Raw genomic sequence first — 19,360 nt, forward strand, 5'->3', positions numbered from 1 at the left:
TGTAATTCTCTTTTCGTGTAAATGTCAAAGCATATCTATAGCTGGTGATGACTGGATTCAAAAACGAAAATTACACAAATATTACAACTGATCTGTATTACCTAGACTATATTTATTTTACAGTTGCAGTTCTAGGTCAGTTTTCATTTATGATAAAAAATACATTCATATTCATGTTAGATTACTTTATATATAAATATAAAACAATATTCACAATGTCAAAGGGCAGCTGAATTTATATTTTATGGGGTTGGGGACACAAAGGCATACATTTTAGGTGTTTGTACATGAAGGGATGTCAGGCTGGTCCTCAGTCCATCTCAGCCGGTTAATTCCTAGTTTGTAACACAATATTTCCAAAAACAGGCTGTAAAGGGAAGGACAAAAACTTTGATTAGTAATATAATAAGGATATATAAGCCGTTGTGTCATCCTTGACATATTCTTTATATGAATAAAATCTGCATTACATTTTTAAAATTGTCTAAAATCTTGTCTCTTATTGCTTTTTGTCACTGAAAAAAATGTGTGGCCTGAAACTAACTTTTGCCAAAGCTACCAATGGGAAAAGAACATTTTCCAGCCATTAATTTTTTTTATTTATTACCAGCCATGAAACTGCAGGCAGTTATGAAACTAAAATTTTAGAAGTAAAACTTCACAATTCTCTTTTCCAATTTCGACACCACAGCTAAAGCTAAAAGCCTAACTAATATAAATTCTAAACATTATTAAAGACAAGTAACAGTAGTTTTCAGGTAGAAACATTGAATAATTGTTTCTATATGTATAAAGTAATCAAATGTATACACTGGACAGTCATCACTGTATAAATTAAACATCCTTATTAATTCATTCTTATTAAAGTTACACAAGTTATTCAGTCAAGAGCAGTGAATGTTTTTTTCTTTGTCCTTTGTTGTTTGATTAACATTAAAAACACAAACAGCAGCAGAAAAAATTGATCCAATACACTATTACTGTTTTTACGTTCACTTAAGCCATAAGCGACTATAAATTTAATAACAGCTTGCGCCAGCACAAACCCTCTTTTGGCGTTAACTATTGTCAGGATTTACTAAAGACACGCAGTGAAAAATTCGTGCTGAAACGGCTTGGACAGGGTTATTTTTGTGGCTGACCATATTGCATATGCATTTGTAAGAGTTTCCCTTTCAGACACAAAATTTATGGGAAGAGAAAAGAATCATGCAAGGTGGTTTACTAAGGTTTGCACTAGTCAATTTATGGTATTTGTGCCATAAATTGAAAAAGCACATCTTAAACCAGACGCTAATGTTGGTAGATTGCGTTGGTCATTATGGAAATTATCCAGTTGCGTCTGTGTTCTTTAATTTACACGTCGTCAGTAGATCACATGCTGAACTTTCCCCTCCCATCTGTATTTTTAGCTAATTTGCCCTTTTTAGTAAATCTGGCCCTAAGTTTACTATAGGATACTCGCCAAGACGGGCATTTTTGTTTGTTCTTGTGTGTTAATTTATCCGTTCAAGCACAATACGCAAAAGTGAGCTCAATTCAGTATTTGCGTGCAGCTTTCTGAGTGCACATTTTGGATGTGTGCGCACACAAAACGCGAGTAAAGGCTGATTTATTCTTCTGTGTCGGACCTGCACCGTAGCCTCTACACTGTAGGCTGCGTGTCAATTCTCATTTATACTTCTGCGTCATTGACCACGTCGACGTGCAATTACACATGCAGAGGGAGCATGATAAAACCTGAGGGAGGGGTTCTGGCAGACCAATCACAGCGATTGCGGCCCGCATAGAATTGACGCGTTGTTACATTTTTGGGGAGGTGCAGGTCAGGCTACACCGTTGGCTACGCATGCTACAGACAGCCTACGACGTAGCTATAGCGTACACTTGACGCAAATTGAGCTTAATAAATTGAGTTCCCTTTTGCGTCTTCCTGCACTTGAATATTTAAATTGCCAAGGCTTAAAGGGATAGTTCACTCAAAAATGAAAATTCTGTCATCATTTACTCACCCTCAAGTTGTTCCAAACCTGTATGAGTTTCTTTGTTCTGCTGAACACAAAAGAAGATAGAGTGAAGAATGTTGGGAACCAAGCAGAAAGAGCAACCATTGACTACCATAGTATTTTTTTTCCTATGGTAGTCAACGGTTGCTCTATCTCCTTAGTTACAAACATTATTAAAAATATCTTCTTTTGTGTTCAGCAGAACAAAGAAACTCATACAGGTTTGGAACAACTTGAGGGTGAGTAAATTATAACAACTTTTCATTTTTGGCTTAACTACCCCTTTAAACTCTTGTGACGATGCAGCACTGGCCTGTCAACTGTCCCGAGCGTCGTCCACATTTGTTTACCTCCATGTTCTTACAACATTGCATTGTAGAATTACCACAATTACCACCGTCATATAGGCTACTCGCCAACACCAATTTTATATATGGCAATAACATTATATAATAACATTATATATAAAAAATCTGCACTTCATATGGGAATCTCTGCTTTGATTCTTTGATGGCTCACCTCTCTTATTGTTTTTGGGCAAGTTTTGCTCAGATCGTAGATAGCCTTGAGAACGCAGGTTATCGGCTGCTGCTAGTTTTATGACAACTGCTTTTAAGTCATCCACCTAAAGACACAGACATACCGATTCATTATCACACAAGAAAGAAAGAAAGAAAGAAAGAAAGAAAGAAAGAAAGAAAGAAAGAAAGAAAGAAAGAAAGAAAGAAAGAAAGAATTGTAAATTCATTACAAAGAGTGTGATCATACCATGTTATTTATTTTCTCCTGCTGCAAAGTTTCTTTTGCACCTAGAAAGACAGAAAAACATGACTTGGCTGAAGGAAAACGTGAAAATGGTATCCTTTCTAATAATATGATACATGTTATTTAGTAATAACAACTGTCCCCAAGAGTCCCTGTCTCACCTCTCTGGAGCAGGACAGGGAGCACGGTTTTGATGTCCCTTTGCTCTGTTAAATCATTACTTTGTCCCTCCTCAACCTCTGCCACCAGTTTCTGAATCAGTTCTGCCAAACAAAATGTCATATTTCGATTTTGTTCATTTGAAAAAGAAATTCAATTACAAGGGGGGTTTAATTACATTTGAAAATAAAATCTCTGAATTTCCTCAATTGTCCAAAAACAGATATCTCTTTCCAAGTTAAATGTCTATGCTTTAAAGTCGTAGTGGAAAGATTCGGATTATCTTAATAAGATCAAGCTCATGGGTCTTTATCAAATTTTCCCTTTACTGCATTTCACCATTTCCTTTTTAACATTAACATTGGAAACAGACGAGACATGAAGCACTCAGCAATCAACCTAATGTCTCATAAATGTACACTGCACATTTGTCTTGATGTTCAGCTTTAACAAACATCACGAGCTTGCCAACTTATCAAAAGCACAGAGTGGATCTTACCTTCCTGCTGGGGCAGTGCCGTGTCTGAATACAGAGGCAGTGCATGAGTTCTCCTCGCAGAGCAAACCACAGCCAGAATGTAGAGCAGCGCCAGTGACAACATGTTGAGAGGATCACGGGTGACTTCAGTCTTCAGTGCCCTTGCCCCAGCCGGCATCTTCAGTTTTATATCTTCCGAGGCCATCTATCCTGAAGGGATCAATACTGCTCATGTCACCCCATCCCAGTGTTAATGGTTTTGACGTGAGGTTCTCTCGTCATAGACACAATTAAGGGTGTGCTGTCAATTCAGACAGAGCCTATCTCTGCTTGCACAGACACCCTAACAAATGTTTACTCTTCACTACCCATCAGTGACCACCTTTAGATTCTTTATGTCTGATACCTTGCATTGCATGGCGCATTTTACAAATTTCGAATGATTTTTAATCTGTAATTTGCTTTGATGTTCCATTGGTCACAGTTTATATTAGGTGTATTTAACTACAATGTACTTACATGAAAAATAATGAATTGTTAGGTAAAATGTGTACAAATTGTATTGCTAATTTTTTTTTCTGCTATCGAGTTATGGGTAAGGTTAGGGACAGGTTTGGTGGTAAAATTGTAGGTTAAAAACATGTACACAACAAGTGCATTGCAGTGCAAATGATTGATTTAGATGTTAGTACATGGTTGCCAAATACTCTTCATATAAAGTTAAGGGCCGAATCATAATTCTGTTCTCAGTGACATCAAAGTTAGATACTGTCACAATCAATCCTTGTTAGACATTCAAAGCAATCCATGAATACTCAAGAAGCCCTCTTATGCACCAGATGACGTGTGTCCTGGGACATTGCTATTGGTTTCTCTTTTGCTGTATTTATCAAAGTGAAAGGTATATAATACGACACAACTGTTTGGTGCCAAATGAACAAACAGCGTAGCGCAGTGATGGATTATGTCATCCCTGAGTTTCTGAAATTGCAGGTGAAAGTATTAGACCGTGACATCTCTCATCGTACACCGTCTTTGTGTCCAAAAACAGAAAGAAACAAAACAAGAAGAACATGTTTTTTTGTGTGCGTGTACTTTGAAGAAAAGCAAGATTTGACATATATCAGTATACATATATTATATAGCAGAGTTTGAATGTTTCCTCAAAAACATTATTTTTATTAAATAAATGTGGTTTGGTTAACTAAAATTCTTATGAAAAAAAAATCATTTCTCAAAAAAAAAAATCAAAATTCACGACTGCTATGCTCTTTTGTTATGTTATATATGTTATGTAATATACACAAGCTATTCAAAATTTTGAGGTCAAATTTTTTTTATGTTTAGGAAAAATATTTATTTGATCAAAAATACATTAAAAACAGTAATATTTTTAAATATTTTTACAATTTAAAATAACAGTTTTCTATTTGACTATATTTTAAAATGTAATTTATTCCTGTGATGACAAGGCTGAATTTTCAGGATTATTACTCCAGTCTGCAGTAGCCACGTTTACATGCGCACTTTTTTGTCATTCCGATTGAAAGATTCGGTGGACTGTTTACATGCGACGTTGTCTAAACCGATTTGGTGTTTACATGTGCTGATGCTTCCAATAGGAATAATTTTGTGACATGCGCACACAGTTTGTCTGTCGCATAGATTCGAAACTTTGCCAATTATAATAACTGCGACGTTCGTAGATCAATAGTTCTGTGTTGGTAATTTTTATATTTATTTATTTTTCTGTGGGCGGACATGCAGTAGTTTAACCTATATGTCCTATACAATGGCAATTTCAACAGATATGAATGATGAATGTGGACTCAAAATGAATTAAATTCATTTATTTAGAAAAACACAAAATTAACAATAAAATGCACCCAAATTATTGATAAAACATAGGATGTACGGTGAAACATGAATGAAAGCATTCAAGACATGCTCAGCATCATTACTAGTAACTGTAGGCTATAGGCTATTTATAGGCCTACCTCACAGAGGTATAAATATTAACAAAAGTAATTAAAGTAGACCGTGGGTAATGTTACTTAACCAATTTGAAGCAGTTGTTGAACTTTATATATATATATAGCCTAACTTAGACTGAGAGAAATATCGACAAGTCCTCTCCAGCAGCTTGAATATGCCCCGTTGTCATGGCAACTCTCAACGGCCACCAGGACTTATACAGTTTTATAAAAGCTATTTATAATTTTTTGTAAAGTGTAAGAATCACCTCCGAAAAATACATTCTTCTGTCAGGCGCAGTTGAAGCCTAGGACAAACGCTGTCAAGATGAGATGGTGTAGCCAGGCAATGTGTGTCATATTCATAACTTAAACGAAATAAAAAAGTTTAATACCTCAGAAAAATTTACTTGTCAACATTCTGGTGTGAGCGCGGCGCACGCGCTCTTCAGTTGTGTATATCACGTCACAGAAGGAAGTGCACTCAAAGTAATCGGATCAGGTCGTTTACATGGTGGAATTTTTCATTTGATCGGTTCATGAAAAGGTTTATCCCACCCCTCTCAAACCGATTACAATTTCATTCGGTTTGGGCATTTTTATTCCGATTGAGGTGTTTATATGGAGCATTTTCATTCGGATTGGACTTTTAAACCTGCTCAAGAAACATTTCATATTATTATCAATTCATATTAATATTTTTTGTAGAAGCCAACACACACTGCTAGATCACAGATGGAAGATATAAATGTTCTTATGATACATGTTTATCCATTTTGTTAAAACTGTTTCCATGACACTTTGAAAAAGTTTGTTCGCATAATTGTCACGGCTGCTGGTGCAGTGAGGAGGCGAGGACTCAAACGCAAGAAGAAAGGGTGGTTTTATTTAAATAATAAAATAAACACAAACAAAATACCCACGAGGGGGAAAACTAAACTAAACTAAACTGAAATACATACGGAATCAGGAACACAAGACACACCAATGAACATGACGTGAAGACGACAATGAACCAGCACCGGACAGAAGACGCTATGAGATTAAATAGAGGACAAACAAGGCAGGTAATGGCGAACAACAGGTGGGGCAAATTAATCAATAATCAGATAACAAGGGGGGTGGGGTCAAGACTGAAGACAGGAACGCACATGACATCACGCAGAAATAATATAAAACACCACATGTGCAGCACAGGGCGAGACAGACATGTGACAATAATGCTATGCTTATAAATAAACGGTTTAGAAGAAAACGAAACTTTATTTGAAACACTTCCATAAGTATATGGGGAAGGATGCAAATGACTCATTAAAATGGCGATCTTGGGTATTGCACAGACCTTGTTTTATTGCACTCAACAACATACAAATATCTTTAATAATATAGACAGAACTGTAACAAATGGTGAGATAGTACTAATGAGCCATGTCCTCATTATGCGACTTTTAAAATGAAAATAACCTTAAACAGTGGCATAATAAGATGTTTACTCAGTCAGGCTGTAACTTGTCATGTCATATTTATTTCTCACATCAATTTAATTAACACACTTTTTATCGTGAGTGGTGAGATGAAAATCTTCTGGACATTTCATAAGAGAAATTCAATAATTTTCAATTCTGCTCATTAGTACTAGAGAACTGCAAACCACAAGCAAGAACATTTTGACTATTGTAGCAGGACTTTTTAAGCAATACAAATTAAATATACAACAGAAATGAAACATAAGCATGTTTAATCATAATAAAAAGTCAACGGTAAAAAAAAACTTAAAAAAAAGTTAACAATTAAAACACTGCTGTATCAGAATTAACCAAATAATTTTCAGCTCAAACAGTGGGAGCCTTTGATTGTTAATACATATTATATTAATTAAAATGCTGGGTTAACAATAACCCAAGTTGGGTTGAAAATGGACTAACCCAGCAATTGGGTTGTTTTAACCCAGCGGTTGGGTTAAATGTTTGCTTAAAACAACCCAATTGCTGGGTTAAAACAACCCAATCGCTGGGTTAGTTCATTTTCAACCCAACTTGGGTTATTTTTAACACAGCATTTTTTAGAGTTTAATTCATTATCTGCATTATGCAGGAGTGTATATAAAAAAAGATTCTATTGTTTATAAGATTATATTATATTATTATAACTGCATTTTCATTTGGTGCAAAGACCAATTAAGGTCTGTTGTTTAATGAAGTGTCATTCATACATAGAGTGAAAATGTATACAGGCCTGTGTATAAAGCAGTTATTTCTGAATAATGGTTACACATTGTAAAATATTTATTTGATTGTTACTTTCTCACGTTCATTTTTCATAGTGTTGCAGTGGGGCACAAAAGTAACAATTTCATTACAACATATCAAAATGTGCAACAGACACCTCTAAGTGACACTTTATATAAAACTATGCATGTTTGGTATGTAAACACTTACCAAAGACAGGGGATGTTTTTGGTTAATCAGTAATACTATAACAACTCTCGTCCAAAATACCAGAATACTTTCTTTTTTTAAGGAACAACACAAAAAGTGACAGACTGCTCTTAAATATACTGAAACAAGAAAATGCTCAATTCCTAAACCACAGCTAACGTCAAAAATAAATAAGGCAAAGTAATGCAATACGTTGAGAGTATCTCTGTTACAAGAGTTAATAGAACTCTTTTTAGTAGTAACACTTTTGCAATGTCAATTTTTTCTTCGCACCGTGCTTGACTGTGATTATAAGATTTCAGAATAGAAATATGCAAAAGCCGAGGTTAGGAAGTTCTGTGTGCTGTAAACATTTAACACCGCTTTATATAAATTCATCACATCTTGTAATTGAAACTGATTTGTGTTCTCTTAAAGAAGCTCTGAATGTTAAGTAGAAATGTTTCAGAGGTACAGTATGCATTACAGTCTCCTTGAGTTTGGCAGCACTGTCTAGCGGGTGATTGGCTTAAAGCCGTGTTTAGAACTTGACTGTTCTTAACGTACCAGAGCAGAGTCACGGTTCAAACCCTGGCTGAAATAACTGCTACTATCAAGGCAGTGACTGGGGCTAAAATATGGTTATCTATGACTAGATCTACAGCTAAGAAAAACATGAACAGTGTGATCTAGAGTCTCTCAAAGCAGATGGAGCAGAGCAGGAAGATGGCGTACAGGAACATAAGCCCAAGGCCTAACCTCCGGTCCAGCCTCCAGTGGTTCAGGTGCACGCTCAGTACCTGTGCAGACAGACAGAACACAGACCATGCACATGCCATGAGACACACATTACAACATAAGTAAATGCTTCAATATGAGATGAGAGTTCTCAAATTCTCAATGAACTTACAGTCAGAAAAACTGAAGCGAGAAGGAGAATCACTGAGTACACAAGCCCCTTACTGTTAATGAAGACCTAGAGGAAGACCCAGAGAAAATGCTGTAAGAATCAAAATATTGTACACTTTTGGTTCCACTCGTATTTAGCACACAGAAACAGGTTTATTATTGTTAACTAAAACTATAGCTATTAAAAAAAGGTTTTGTTAATAAAAGGAACTGAATGAAACAAACTTAAAATAAACAAAAATGAGTAAATAAGTTGCCTGGGACAGTGTTTCTCAACTGGCGGGTCGCAACCCAAAGTTTTTGAGTGGGTTGTGTAATTAGGGGCCAAGCACAGAAGGTGCAAAGGCACCTGTTGTAATCGTTGGCGTTCTTATTCCTCTTCTTCCGTTTCCGCTCTGGAAGTGTATGGCAGCCCATAGAACCGTATGGTACAAAGATGTGAAATTTGGCACAGTCTGAACATTAACCACGGCAATTTTGGATTCTCTAACTCAATCCCTCTAGTGCCATCAGCTATCCAAAGTTTCACTTATGTTTGTGCTAATAACTTTTGAACTGTAAGGGCTAGAAACAAAAATATAATTTCCCCGTATCAGTCATTTTGGGTGTCGGCCATTTTGAATTTTGTCGTAAAATGCTATATTTTAGGAACACATTGTCGTTTCCTTACGGAACTTGGTATGTGTCTTCGCCACCACACCCTGACAGCACTCAAAAAGTTTTGTGGCAGTTGTAATGAAATTTCCAAAAATGTAAAATAACTTTTGAATACGTAAAATAACTTTTTGAAACGTCTTAATAGATTCTATGGGTCACGCAGAGAAAATAGATTTTCATTTTCGAACTATCCTAGACTGTTTGTCCGATTTTCACCAAAATCGAATTGTATCATCTTCAGACCATGCTGACAAAAAGTTATGCAGACAAAACCGCTTTTGTATACTGTAGAACCAAGTTGAAGCATGATGCTAAAAGGACTCTTGAGGCTGTATCTGTGCAGGGCTATGACGTATTGACACCAAACTTTGCATGTGTCGTAGTCACTTCACTCTGACCAACTTGCAGTTGGTTTGACGCTCTCACCCATGCAGTCATGACTTGTCATGCTTTCTTTATGCTTGGCCCCTTAACTGTTGCTTGCAGCTATATTTCTAAATGATTTTCTGATGCAAGATTTTTATTTTGAAAGAAGTGCATGAAAGCGGTTGACTCTTCTATGAGATGCAGTTTAAGTAAAGCGTGTCTGAGAAAAACATGTTGTCCTGATTCAGTATCTGTTGTCAGATCATGAGATGTTGTCAGGCTATATGTTAGTGTCATTACTCTAATGTTATTTTTCTAACTTGTTACAAAATAAAAAGTCTCAGTCTCATCTCAGAAAAACTAACTTTTCTGTTCTGTCAGATATTATACTGTGTTCATAGCACTTACAAGCATACAATGTAGTAAAGTTGTCAATTAGTAAGTCATGAAATGACCAAAAAGTACCAATAAAGCGTTGTGTGTTAGCTGGGAAAGATTTGTATGCAGGTACTGTATGATGTTCACTCTATTCATCAAGAGCAGTTTGTATATCTTTCATTAACAGTTCATGTTATTATTGTGTATTTACCATGGTAACTGTTTTTTCCGTTGTTATTATCTATATTTTTGATGACTGTGGTGGCTCATACCAAACTACAAACTTTATTGTATTAACAAAAACTAGTTAGGGACTGCTATTTAATAGCCTTACATTATACTGTTTATTCATCATTCCTACAATTTATGTGCAAGTTAAATGGGACGGTACCTGTGTGTGCTTCAACCATTTTTGTGAAATAATTTTGCTTGGTTTTTAAAAGCAAATTTTACACACACACACACACACACACACACACACACACACACACACACACACACACACACACACACACACACACACACACACACACACACACACACACACACACACACACACACACACACACACACACACACACACACACACACACACACACACACACACACACACACACACACACACACACACACACACTTATTAGGTCAAATTCCTAAAAAATTTAGTAGCGGCTTATTGACCATGGGAAAATGTGGGTCCCATGGCCAAACCAGTTGAGAACCATTACGCCTGGGCAACTAACTGAGATAGGTTTACGAAGAAGCATTCAAATTACTAACTGGAAATAAATAAATAATAGTGAATTAAAACCTGAATAGTTTTATAAAAAAAAAATTAAATGGTAAAGGCACATAAAATAACTAAAACTTACTAAGCTAAAATGAAAATGAAAACTGCAAATATAAAAAAGCAAACAAAAATATTAATAAAAACTATAATAGTATGTAAATAAGACAAAAATAACGGCAGAGTAAAGAAATGCTGTTTCATATAGCGAATTAAAACAAATAGAAAGGATAGTAAGTTAAATAGCAAGTTAAAATTATGGATGGATCAGAAGGAGTCTCAACTTGTCTGAAAATATTATTTGCTTTAAATATATACATTTTATTTTATATATTAAATTAATATTATTATTATTTTATTATTATTACATAATAAAATTTTGGTGGATCCATCCAAAATTGTTTGAGAAAGAATCACAATGCATCACAGACTAGTAGACCATCTAATTCCATCCCTAATTCAAATAAATACATACTCACTATTGACCCATAATCAACCACTAGAGTGCGCAAAGCCCATGGGAAACCAAGACCAAGCAGAATGTCAAAGATGTTGCTTCCGATAGAGTTGGACACCGCCATGTCTCCCATACCTGCAGCACCAGACACATACATTCATTCATTCATTCATTCATCAATAACACTGAATATGTGGTCAAGCAAAGGAAGAGTGGAGTAATCTTAGTACCTTGACGGGCAACTATGAGACTAGCCATGCAGTCTGGGACACTGGTGCCTGCTGCTAGAAATGTAATACCCATGATAACATCTGGAATGTCCAGTGTAAAACTGATAATGGTGACCTGCAAACAAAGATATTGTTTGTTAAACAGAAATTCTACAAATTTTGAGATAAACAAATATTTCCACATGGTGTTTTTGCAGTGACAATGAGCACTGTAGGGCTGATCTCACCATCCACACCATGAGGTAGGAGAACACTGCAATCCAGAGTGTTGAGGCCGCAAAGGTAACCATGAACCAGCGCTCCCAGCGGGGCAAAACACAGTTGGGAACAGTGTAGTAGAGCAGGCAGCCTAAGGGCCATGAAAACACCCACTTCACTTGCTGCCAGCGCCCCTCTGTGGATAAAAATACTTCAAATCATTACTATTTCATACTAGGCTCCTTAGTGCCACCTACAGGACAAAGAGAGTATCACATACATTCAAATGTCACGACAGGACAAATACTGTCAATATAGACAATGATATTTGAATGAAACATTAATGATCTCTCTTTTTTGAGCTCTTCAAATTGCAATTTTAACCCTCCCTGTCATGTTCAGTGACATGTTCAATTGTTCAGCAGTGATAGAGTTCATTTGATTGCAAGGCGCATCAGCCCCGAGAGATTTGAGAGCTCTCATCCCTTTTCTATAATCATAACACTAGTGCACAAATCTAAAATGCACGTCCCCATTATCTGGAAATGGCCCTTAGACTAATGGATTATGGTCCTTAATGGGCTAAAAATGAGGACCATTCCCCTGATCAGGATGTGGAAAAATTAGTGGAGACAGATGAACCACAATAAACTCAATGTGTTGTCCTGTAATTCAGAATATTCTGAATAATGGTTTAATATAACGTTTTGGTATCATTTACAAACATACCCACTAGAGTTGGGAGTGTTTGTGCACCTCATGATTCAATTCAAGGAGTCATAATCAAATTCTAAAACGATTCTGGATGACTCAAATTTTTCAGCAACATCACAGAGTACTACAAGGATTACACAAAAAAAGCTTACTTATTTCATATATTAAAAATATAGAAGATACAGATCATTGGTAGTTAATTGAACCTTTATGGGAAACACTTTATAATAACTGCACGTTATGAATCTTTAGTAAAGCATTAGTTAATAGTTAATTCATAATTTATAAAGCATTGATAGACATTAATAAACAGTTTATAAATGCAGCTGTAAATGCTTTGTTCTTGAGTTATAAGCATATCTGTAATGTCTTTAATTGTATTTTCATACTTTATTTAATGATCAATTTATCATTTGTAAATTAAGTATTATATTATTTACAAACCAGTTATTTAGGAGTTGTCAGTGGTTCATAAGATCATGTAGAAAGTGTAGTAAATGATTAATAAACTATTCAAATGTACATTTATACATCTTATTATTTAGACATATAGTAATAGTTACTGCTTTATTAACACGTATTCCTACTGTAATTCATGATTAATTCAGGTAGTTATAAAACGTAGTAGTTGTCAGTTAACTATTCAGTCCTTCCAGAAAAATGCAGATTTTTTTTGTGATTGTTGTGGGCAAAAATTATTATTTTTTGATTCCCCCAACACCCGGTTCTCTCTAGGCTACTAACTTAATGTAAATAGTCACTTCTTATTACTTCCTATGATAAGCAAGCATACTACATCACAGAAAGTGCTGGGGAATATTTAAGTTCTCATCTTGTTTTATTTCAGACCTTAATAAACACATGGCTCAAACTTACAAAACATTGATGAGTCAAACAAGTTCTGTAGCTTTACAAAAGGAATATGCTACAACTTCTGTAAAAATGAATAAATAAAATATAAAATAAAATGTGTGCTTCCTGTTTCACAGAGGTAGCTATACAAAACAGACATCTTCTGTTAAAATAAGTGCTTCCAATAATCTCTTACTGTAACGTAAATTTACATACTACAAATATAGCCTACTTACAACTGCAATGTTTTTGAAACTAGTATGATTTAACCCACTGGTAACAAAAAAATGCAATCTTACAACTGTAAAGTTGCATACACTCCTGAATGTCATGTAACAGACCGGGAAACTGCTTTATGCGGCCTTTTGCACTTATTTTTGTTGACAAATGAGAATGATTTGCATGCTTCATCATGGTTTCATCACAGGGTTTGCAGCTTTTTGATGATGTTCACGTTGCGTAATTACGTCACTTCATAACGTTCCCATGGCAATAGGGGGAAATGGCTGCTCTTGTGTGAAGTAAACGCAACATTTTTCAACTTTCTGCTAAGATATATGTGACTTTTTTGCAACGATTATGAAATAATGCAAGCCCCGCAAATTTTGCGCACGGAAATCGGCAATTTATGCGGCAAAAGTGCGGCGTATTTGAAAAAATGCGGCCCCGCGCATAAATATGCGGACTTTGGCTGATTATGCATTGAATTATGCGATCGCATAATCACGTTTTTTTGGAGGGACTGACTATTTCTGTGAGCTCATCTAAAGTGAGGACTATTTATGCCTGTAAAGCTTTTACAAAGATTTAAAGAGATTATTAATCATTTACTTACACCTTTTACATGATCTTAACTCTTAAATAACTGGTTTGTAAATAATGTAATACTTAATTTAGAAATGATAAATTGATAATTAATAAAGGACGAAAATACAATTATTAAAGACATTATAGATATGCAAGAACAAAGCACTTACAGGTGCATTTATAAACTGTTTACTAATGTCTATTAATGCTTTAAAAATTATGAAATAACTATTTATTAATGCTTAACTAATGATTCATAGCGCAAGTAATTATAAAGGGTTACCCATTTAGGCTACATTTGTTACTTGTGGATCAATTGTGAATTGTTTAAGAAACATCTATAATTCATCCTTAATATTCCCTCACCTGGCACAGTAAGAGGTCTGAAGGGTTGTTCTTCATCTGCCTCTTCTTCTTCATCCTCCTCTTCCTCTTTAGGCTGTGCGTCCTCTATATCTGTTACTCGTTCGAACTCCTCTCCTTGTCCCCTCTGTCTGGGTTCCTCCAGGGGTTGCGTTTCACTCTCAAGGGCCCCTCCATTCTCCAAACCCCAAGGAACTCCCTCCATGCCTGGACCATCTTGGCCGGCAATGTCCCCTGCTCCGCTGCCACTGCTGTCGCCAGGGCTCCTGTTTCGAATTAGTCTCTGCCTCTGTAGAAGACAGGCAGATGATGTGAGAGATGTACACTGTGCAGGGGAGACCCAATGTGAACCCCTTCAAACAAATGAGATTCAGTTAGGTGAGAAATGTTGAGGACAGAGTTTAAGAGTCAAGCTTGCCGAACACACAGCACGACCAAAGTAAAGCGCAGCCTGTCAGGGCCTCTTAAAGATGACATGCAAGAGTCAAGCCAATTGTAGATGGAATAAAGCATTTGCCCAAACAAACAACAAAATGGTGGTTACGTAAGATCTCCCAGGGGTTTAAACAAAAATGGAATGCCTGAACCTATAGAACGAAATACTATTGCTGACATTTGAAGAGTACAGAGGAAATGGCAGCAGACGTTCTGAGGACTGGATCAGTCAACATCATACCTGTTACAGCAGAAGGGTCGTATTAAAGGACCCATAGGAAAGAGAAACAATAATTGAGATCTCTTTAATATATTTTTTCAAGACAGCAATGACATTAAATGAGCTCAAATGGAAAATGGTTTCTCATTTTTTTCTCCTGAAGGAAAAAAAAACGTTTTCATATTTCTTTCTAAATGATTGTCTCAGTTGTATCTATTTTAAAGTTTCCTAAAGAATTTGTGCAGAAGCACAGATTTTTTTCTTAATCCATTTTTAAAATTTTGTTTTCCAATAGAACATAAGCGATATCATAACTTTAGATTTAACATTGTGTAAGATAATAAGACTTTAAAAGAATATGTAATGAATTAAGTTGTTTAAATGCAATATTTTCTGATTTTAAGCCTGGACCTCAAACTATTTTTTTGGATTGAACTTTTTGATTTATGCTCAAAACAAGAAAGAAAAGAAAAAAATAAGAAAAATAATTTAGATTAAAATATAAAAGATATAAAAAAGGAATTATTTTATTCAGCAGATGCATCAAAAGTTGGATTGATCAAAAGTAACAGTAAAGACAAAATAATCTTTCAAAAGATTTGATCAATTTTTTTCTGTTTCAAATAAATGGTGTTCTTTTGAAATTTATATTCATCAAAAAAATCCTGGAAAACCGTATCACAGATTCTACAAAAAATATTGAGCAGCATTATTTCAATACTGATAATAATAATGTTATTATTTGATCACCAAATCAGCATATTAGAAATATTCTGAAGGATCATGTGACACTGAAGAATGGAGTAATGATGCTGAAAATTCAGCTTTTCCATCACAGGAATAAATTAAATTTTTAAAAGTATTTAAACCGTTATTTTAAATTTTAATATTTCATAATAATACTGTTTTATTTTTTTATTGAAAACAGTAAATGCATGAGAAAACTATATTAAAATCCGTTTTTAATTATAATTTGTTTTAAATCAGTAAAACTATTTTATGGTTAAATTATCGCTATTAACTAGTTGCTTATTAGCATGCATATTACTAGGATATTGGCTGTTTATTAGTACTTATAAAGCACATATTAATGCCTTATTCTGAATGACCATATTCTACATCCCTTAATCCTACCCAATACCTAAACTTAACCACTACCTTACTAACTATTAATAAGCAGTGAATTAGGAGTTTATTAAAGGGTTAGTTCACCAAAAAATGAAAATTAGCCCATGATTTACTCACCCTCGAGCCATCCTAGGTGTATATGACATTCTTCTTTCAGACAAACCCAATCAGAGTTATATTAAAACATGTCCTGGCTCTTCCAAGCTTTATAATGCCAGTGATTGTTGCTTCGTTTTTGAAGTGCATCTATCTATCATATAACTGCTCCACACGGCTCTGGGGGGTTAATAAAGGCCTTCTGGAGCGATGCATTTGTGTGAGAAAAAATATCCATATTACGGAAAAAGTATAGTGCCTCTCGCAATTCAAAATGCTTACGCTACGTCTGACGACATTGCACACCAGTTAGGTTTTTTCCCTATCTGGCGGAAGCTAGATATTTTACTTTATACAGTTTTAAATATGGATATTTTTCTTACACAAACACATCGCTTCACTTCAGAAGGCCTTTATTAACCCCCCAGAGTCATGTAAAGCAGTTATATGATGGATAGATGCACTTTTATGGACTTCAAAAACAAAGCAACAATCACTGCCAATATACTAAAGCTTGGAAGAGCCAGGACATGTTTTAATATAACTCTGATTTTATGCGTCTGAAAGAAGAATGTCATATACACCTAAGATGACTTGAGGGTGAGTAAATCATGGGCTAATTTAAATTTTTGGGTGAACTATCCCTTTAAGGAAAAAGTCATATAGTTAAAGCTACACTATGTAACGTTTCCGTCCACTAGAGGTTGCCTGTTCAAAACAAAGGCGTAGTTTGATGACGCCACGTTTGAGTGCAGAATCTTGGGAAATGTGGTCTTCACCTCACAGCCGGTGGGAAAGAGTCAGGATAGGACTCGGGCAGAAATCATGTTCATGGATGCGATTATTAACATTACTGTTGTATGAAGCAGAGCAGGGCCGAGTGTTGTGGAGCTGAGCAAGGCCGCAGGAGCGATTGAAGAGTGGGACTGTTACTATGGCATAGTCACCTGCGGGACTTTTATTATGACACGGTCGCCGGCGCCACTTCCTCTTTTCCAGCTATGAGTGAGGTAACGCAACTCTGTTTATCATATTAGATATATCTGAGTGTGTTGAAAAGGAAGTTATGACGTTCGCTCAGCAGATGCTATTACACTTGTTCCCACTGCAGTGAGAGTAAAGCGTTTCTGCTAAATAAAACCAGAAACCGAGGGTAACGCAGATATGACGCAATCGACAGGCGACTCCCTCAAACGCATAGCTCACACATTCCGGTTCCTTGGTTAAAATAGCAATTTATCACGATTTACAAATAGTTGGAAACATTTGGGATATTCTAAGTACTCAACTGAACAAAATATATAACACTGGCCTAGTGGTTTTTGGATATTTTACTGCAAAAATCTTACATAGTTCACCTTTAATAGTGAATATGTGTTCCCCATACTAAAAAGGGGTTACCAAAATATCTTATCGACACCAAACTTTTGAACAGTAGTATATTCTTAAAACAAGTCTTAATATCTTGTTTTTCACACCAGTATCTTTACTGCTGGAAAACAAGACAAAATCATTTTTGCGTCTATCTTTTGAGACAAAAAACAACAACAAAAAAAACTCCATTAATTGCTTCCTTTAATTCATACATGAAATAAGCCTGATAGTTTATATTCTTGGTTTGCACAACTGAGGAGCTGTTGTCCCATCCAGACGTGCAAAAAGCGAGCAAGCATCCAGCCAGTACCTCAGTGATGAGCATGCGTCCGGCCATGCTGAGGCGAGTGCGGGGGGAGAAGTGGGGCGTGATCATGACACGGAGGCTTGCCTCTGAGAAAGAGAACTGGTGAGGGTGTAGACTCATCAACTCATCCACCATCACCACCGGGGAGTCCTGGCCACCCGCATTCTGACCTGAGAGAGAGTGACGTGGTACTTTATAATGCACAACCACTCATTATGATCCACACAGCTCCACCCTCCACCCACACACACACCTTTCTTCAAGAGGATCATGGAGGTGTCACAGTGGGGGCTTGCCTCTCCTACCGACACATCTCTGCGCAGACTGCTCACCAAACACGGCTGACCTGGGATACCAAACCTCTGCTCCACCCAGCCCCAAATCTGACTGTTAAACCTTGAAATGGCCACATGAAAACTTATATTATATATATGGAAATTATGCACTGACCAAAAATATATGTAAATAAGTTATATAAATAAATACTTTTTTATTTACTATAATATAATATAGATAAGATTTCATTTAATTATTATAAATTCTATTTTGACTGGTACTGTATATGATAAGTAAAAATGTTAAATACTCACTTCATGATAAGGATGTAAACTCCATACATTGATATGAGGATTGTAGTCTCCCACCTACAACAGCGATGTTTATGATAATGCTATAAGCTCTTGTTCACTTAAATGTCAATTAAGATTATTACACATTCTTCACAATGAATTTAGCACACTTACCACATTACTTTTTCATCATATATGACCTGAAATACACAAAAGTAAATTAAGTAACTAAGTGTGACTTCAAAATACAGACAGACAAATATAGAGCTGATTACCATAATCAAGGCCAACACAGAGAGGATGTAGAAGAAAGAGTCACGGAAGAGCGGCCACCAGGTAAGAATGATGGTCTGTAAAGAAGGAATGGTGAAAAGTCACAAGAAACAAATTACATTGAATATTTTTATTTAATATAATAACATAAGCATAAACTACCTGTCCAGAAAATATTCCACAAACTCCGATGATGACCAGGATGTTGAAGACAGCTGATCCCACAATCGTTCCCACCCCCAGGTCTCCCTTGGTGATAAACACACCTGATTTGAAGAGACAACAATGTATTGACAACTTACTGTATATACCGTAACAACACATTTAAAAAAAACATTCACTGATACTGACCAATCAAAGATGTGAAAAGCTCAGGTGCGGAGCTGCCTGCCGCCATGAAGGTGGCACCTGCAACATCCTCACTGAGGTGCAGATTCTGAAA

General features: G+C 35.9%; 2 protein-coding genes across 2 annotated transcripts in view; both read right to left on the reverse strand.

Annotated features, from left to right (window-relative positions):
- Positions 1-124: 124 nt before the first annotated feature.
- On the reverse strand, positions 125-3,532 carry urp1 (urotensin-related peptide 1; the record flags this gene model as incomplete). The annotated part of the gene is made up of 5 exons (XM_079838200.1): positions 125-367; positions 2,526-2,631; positions 2,775-2,815; positions 2,933-3,034; positions 3,430-3,532. The coding sequence occupies 5 exons, from the start codon at positions 3,530-3,532 to the stop codon at positions 336-338; spliced, it is 384 nt and encodes a 127-aa protein (XP_079694326.1). The 3' UTR covers positions 125-335.
- Positions 3,533-6,699: 3,167 nt separating this feature from the next.
- Positions 6,700-19,360, reverse strand: part of slc24a6a (solute carrier family 24 member 6a) — a 29,513-nt gene continuing 16,852 nt past the window's right edge. Inside the window, exons 5-17 of the mRNA XM_079839110.1 lie at positions 19,270-19,354; positions 19,081-19,184; positions 18,921-18,995; positions 18,820-18,845; positions 18,667-18,720; positions 18,330-18,472; positions 18,080-18,246; positions 14,520-14,805; positions 11,810-11,976; positions 11,583-11,697; positions 11,375-11,487; positions 8,709-8,774; positions 6,700-8,598 (exon numbers count right to left, since the gene is read on the reverse strand). Of these exons, the coding sequence (XP_079695236.1) occupies positions 8,488-8,598; positions 8,709-8,774; positions 11,375-11,487; positions 11,583-11,697; positions 11,810-11,976; positions 14,520-14,805; positions 18,080-18,246; positions 18,330-18,472; positions 18,667-18,720; positions 18,820-18,845; positions 18,921-18,995; positions 19,081-19,184; positions 19,270-19,354 (1,512 nt within the window). The 3' untranslated portion in view covers positions 6,700-8,487. The remainder of the gene's footprint in view (positions 8,599-8,708; positions 8,775-11,374; positions 11,488-11,582; positions 11,698-11,809; positions 11,977-14,519; positions 14,806-18,079; positions 18,247-18,329; positions 18,473-18,666; positions 18,721-18,819; positions 18,846-18,920; positions 18,996-19,080; positions 19,185-19,269; positions 19,355-19,360) is intronic.

This window comes from Gobio gobio (genome assembly GCF_949357685.1).
Source record: "Gobio gobio genome assembly, chromosome: 16".
Lineage (NCBI taxonomy): Eukaryota > Metazoa > Chordata > Actinopteri > Cypriniformes > Gobionidae > Gobio > Gobio gobio.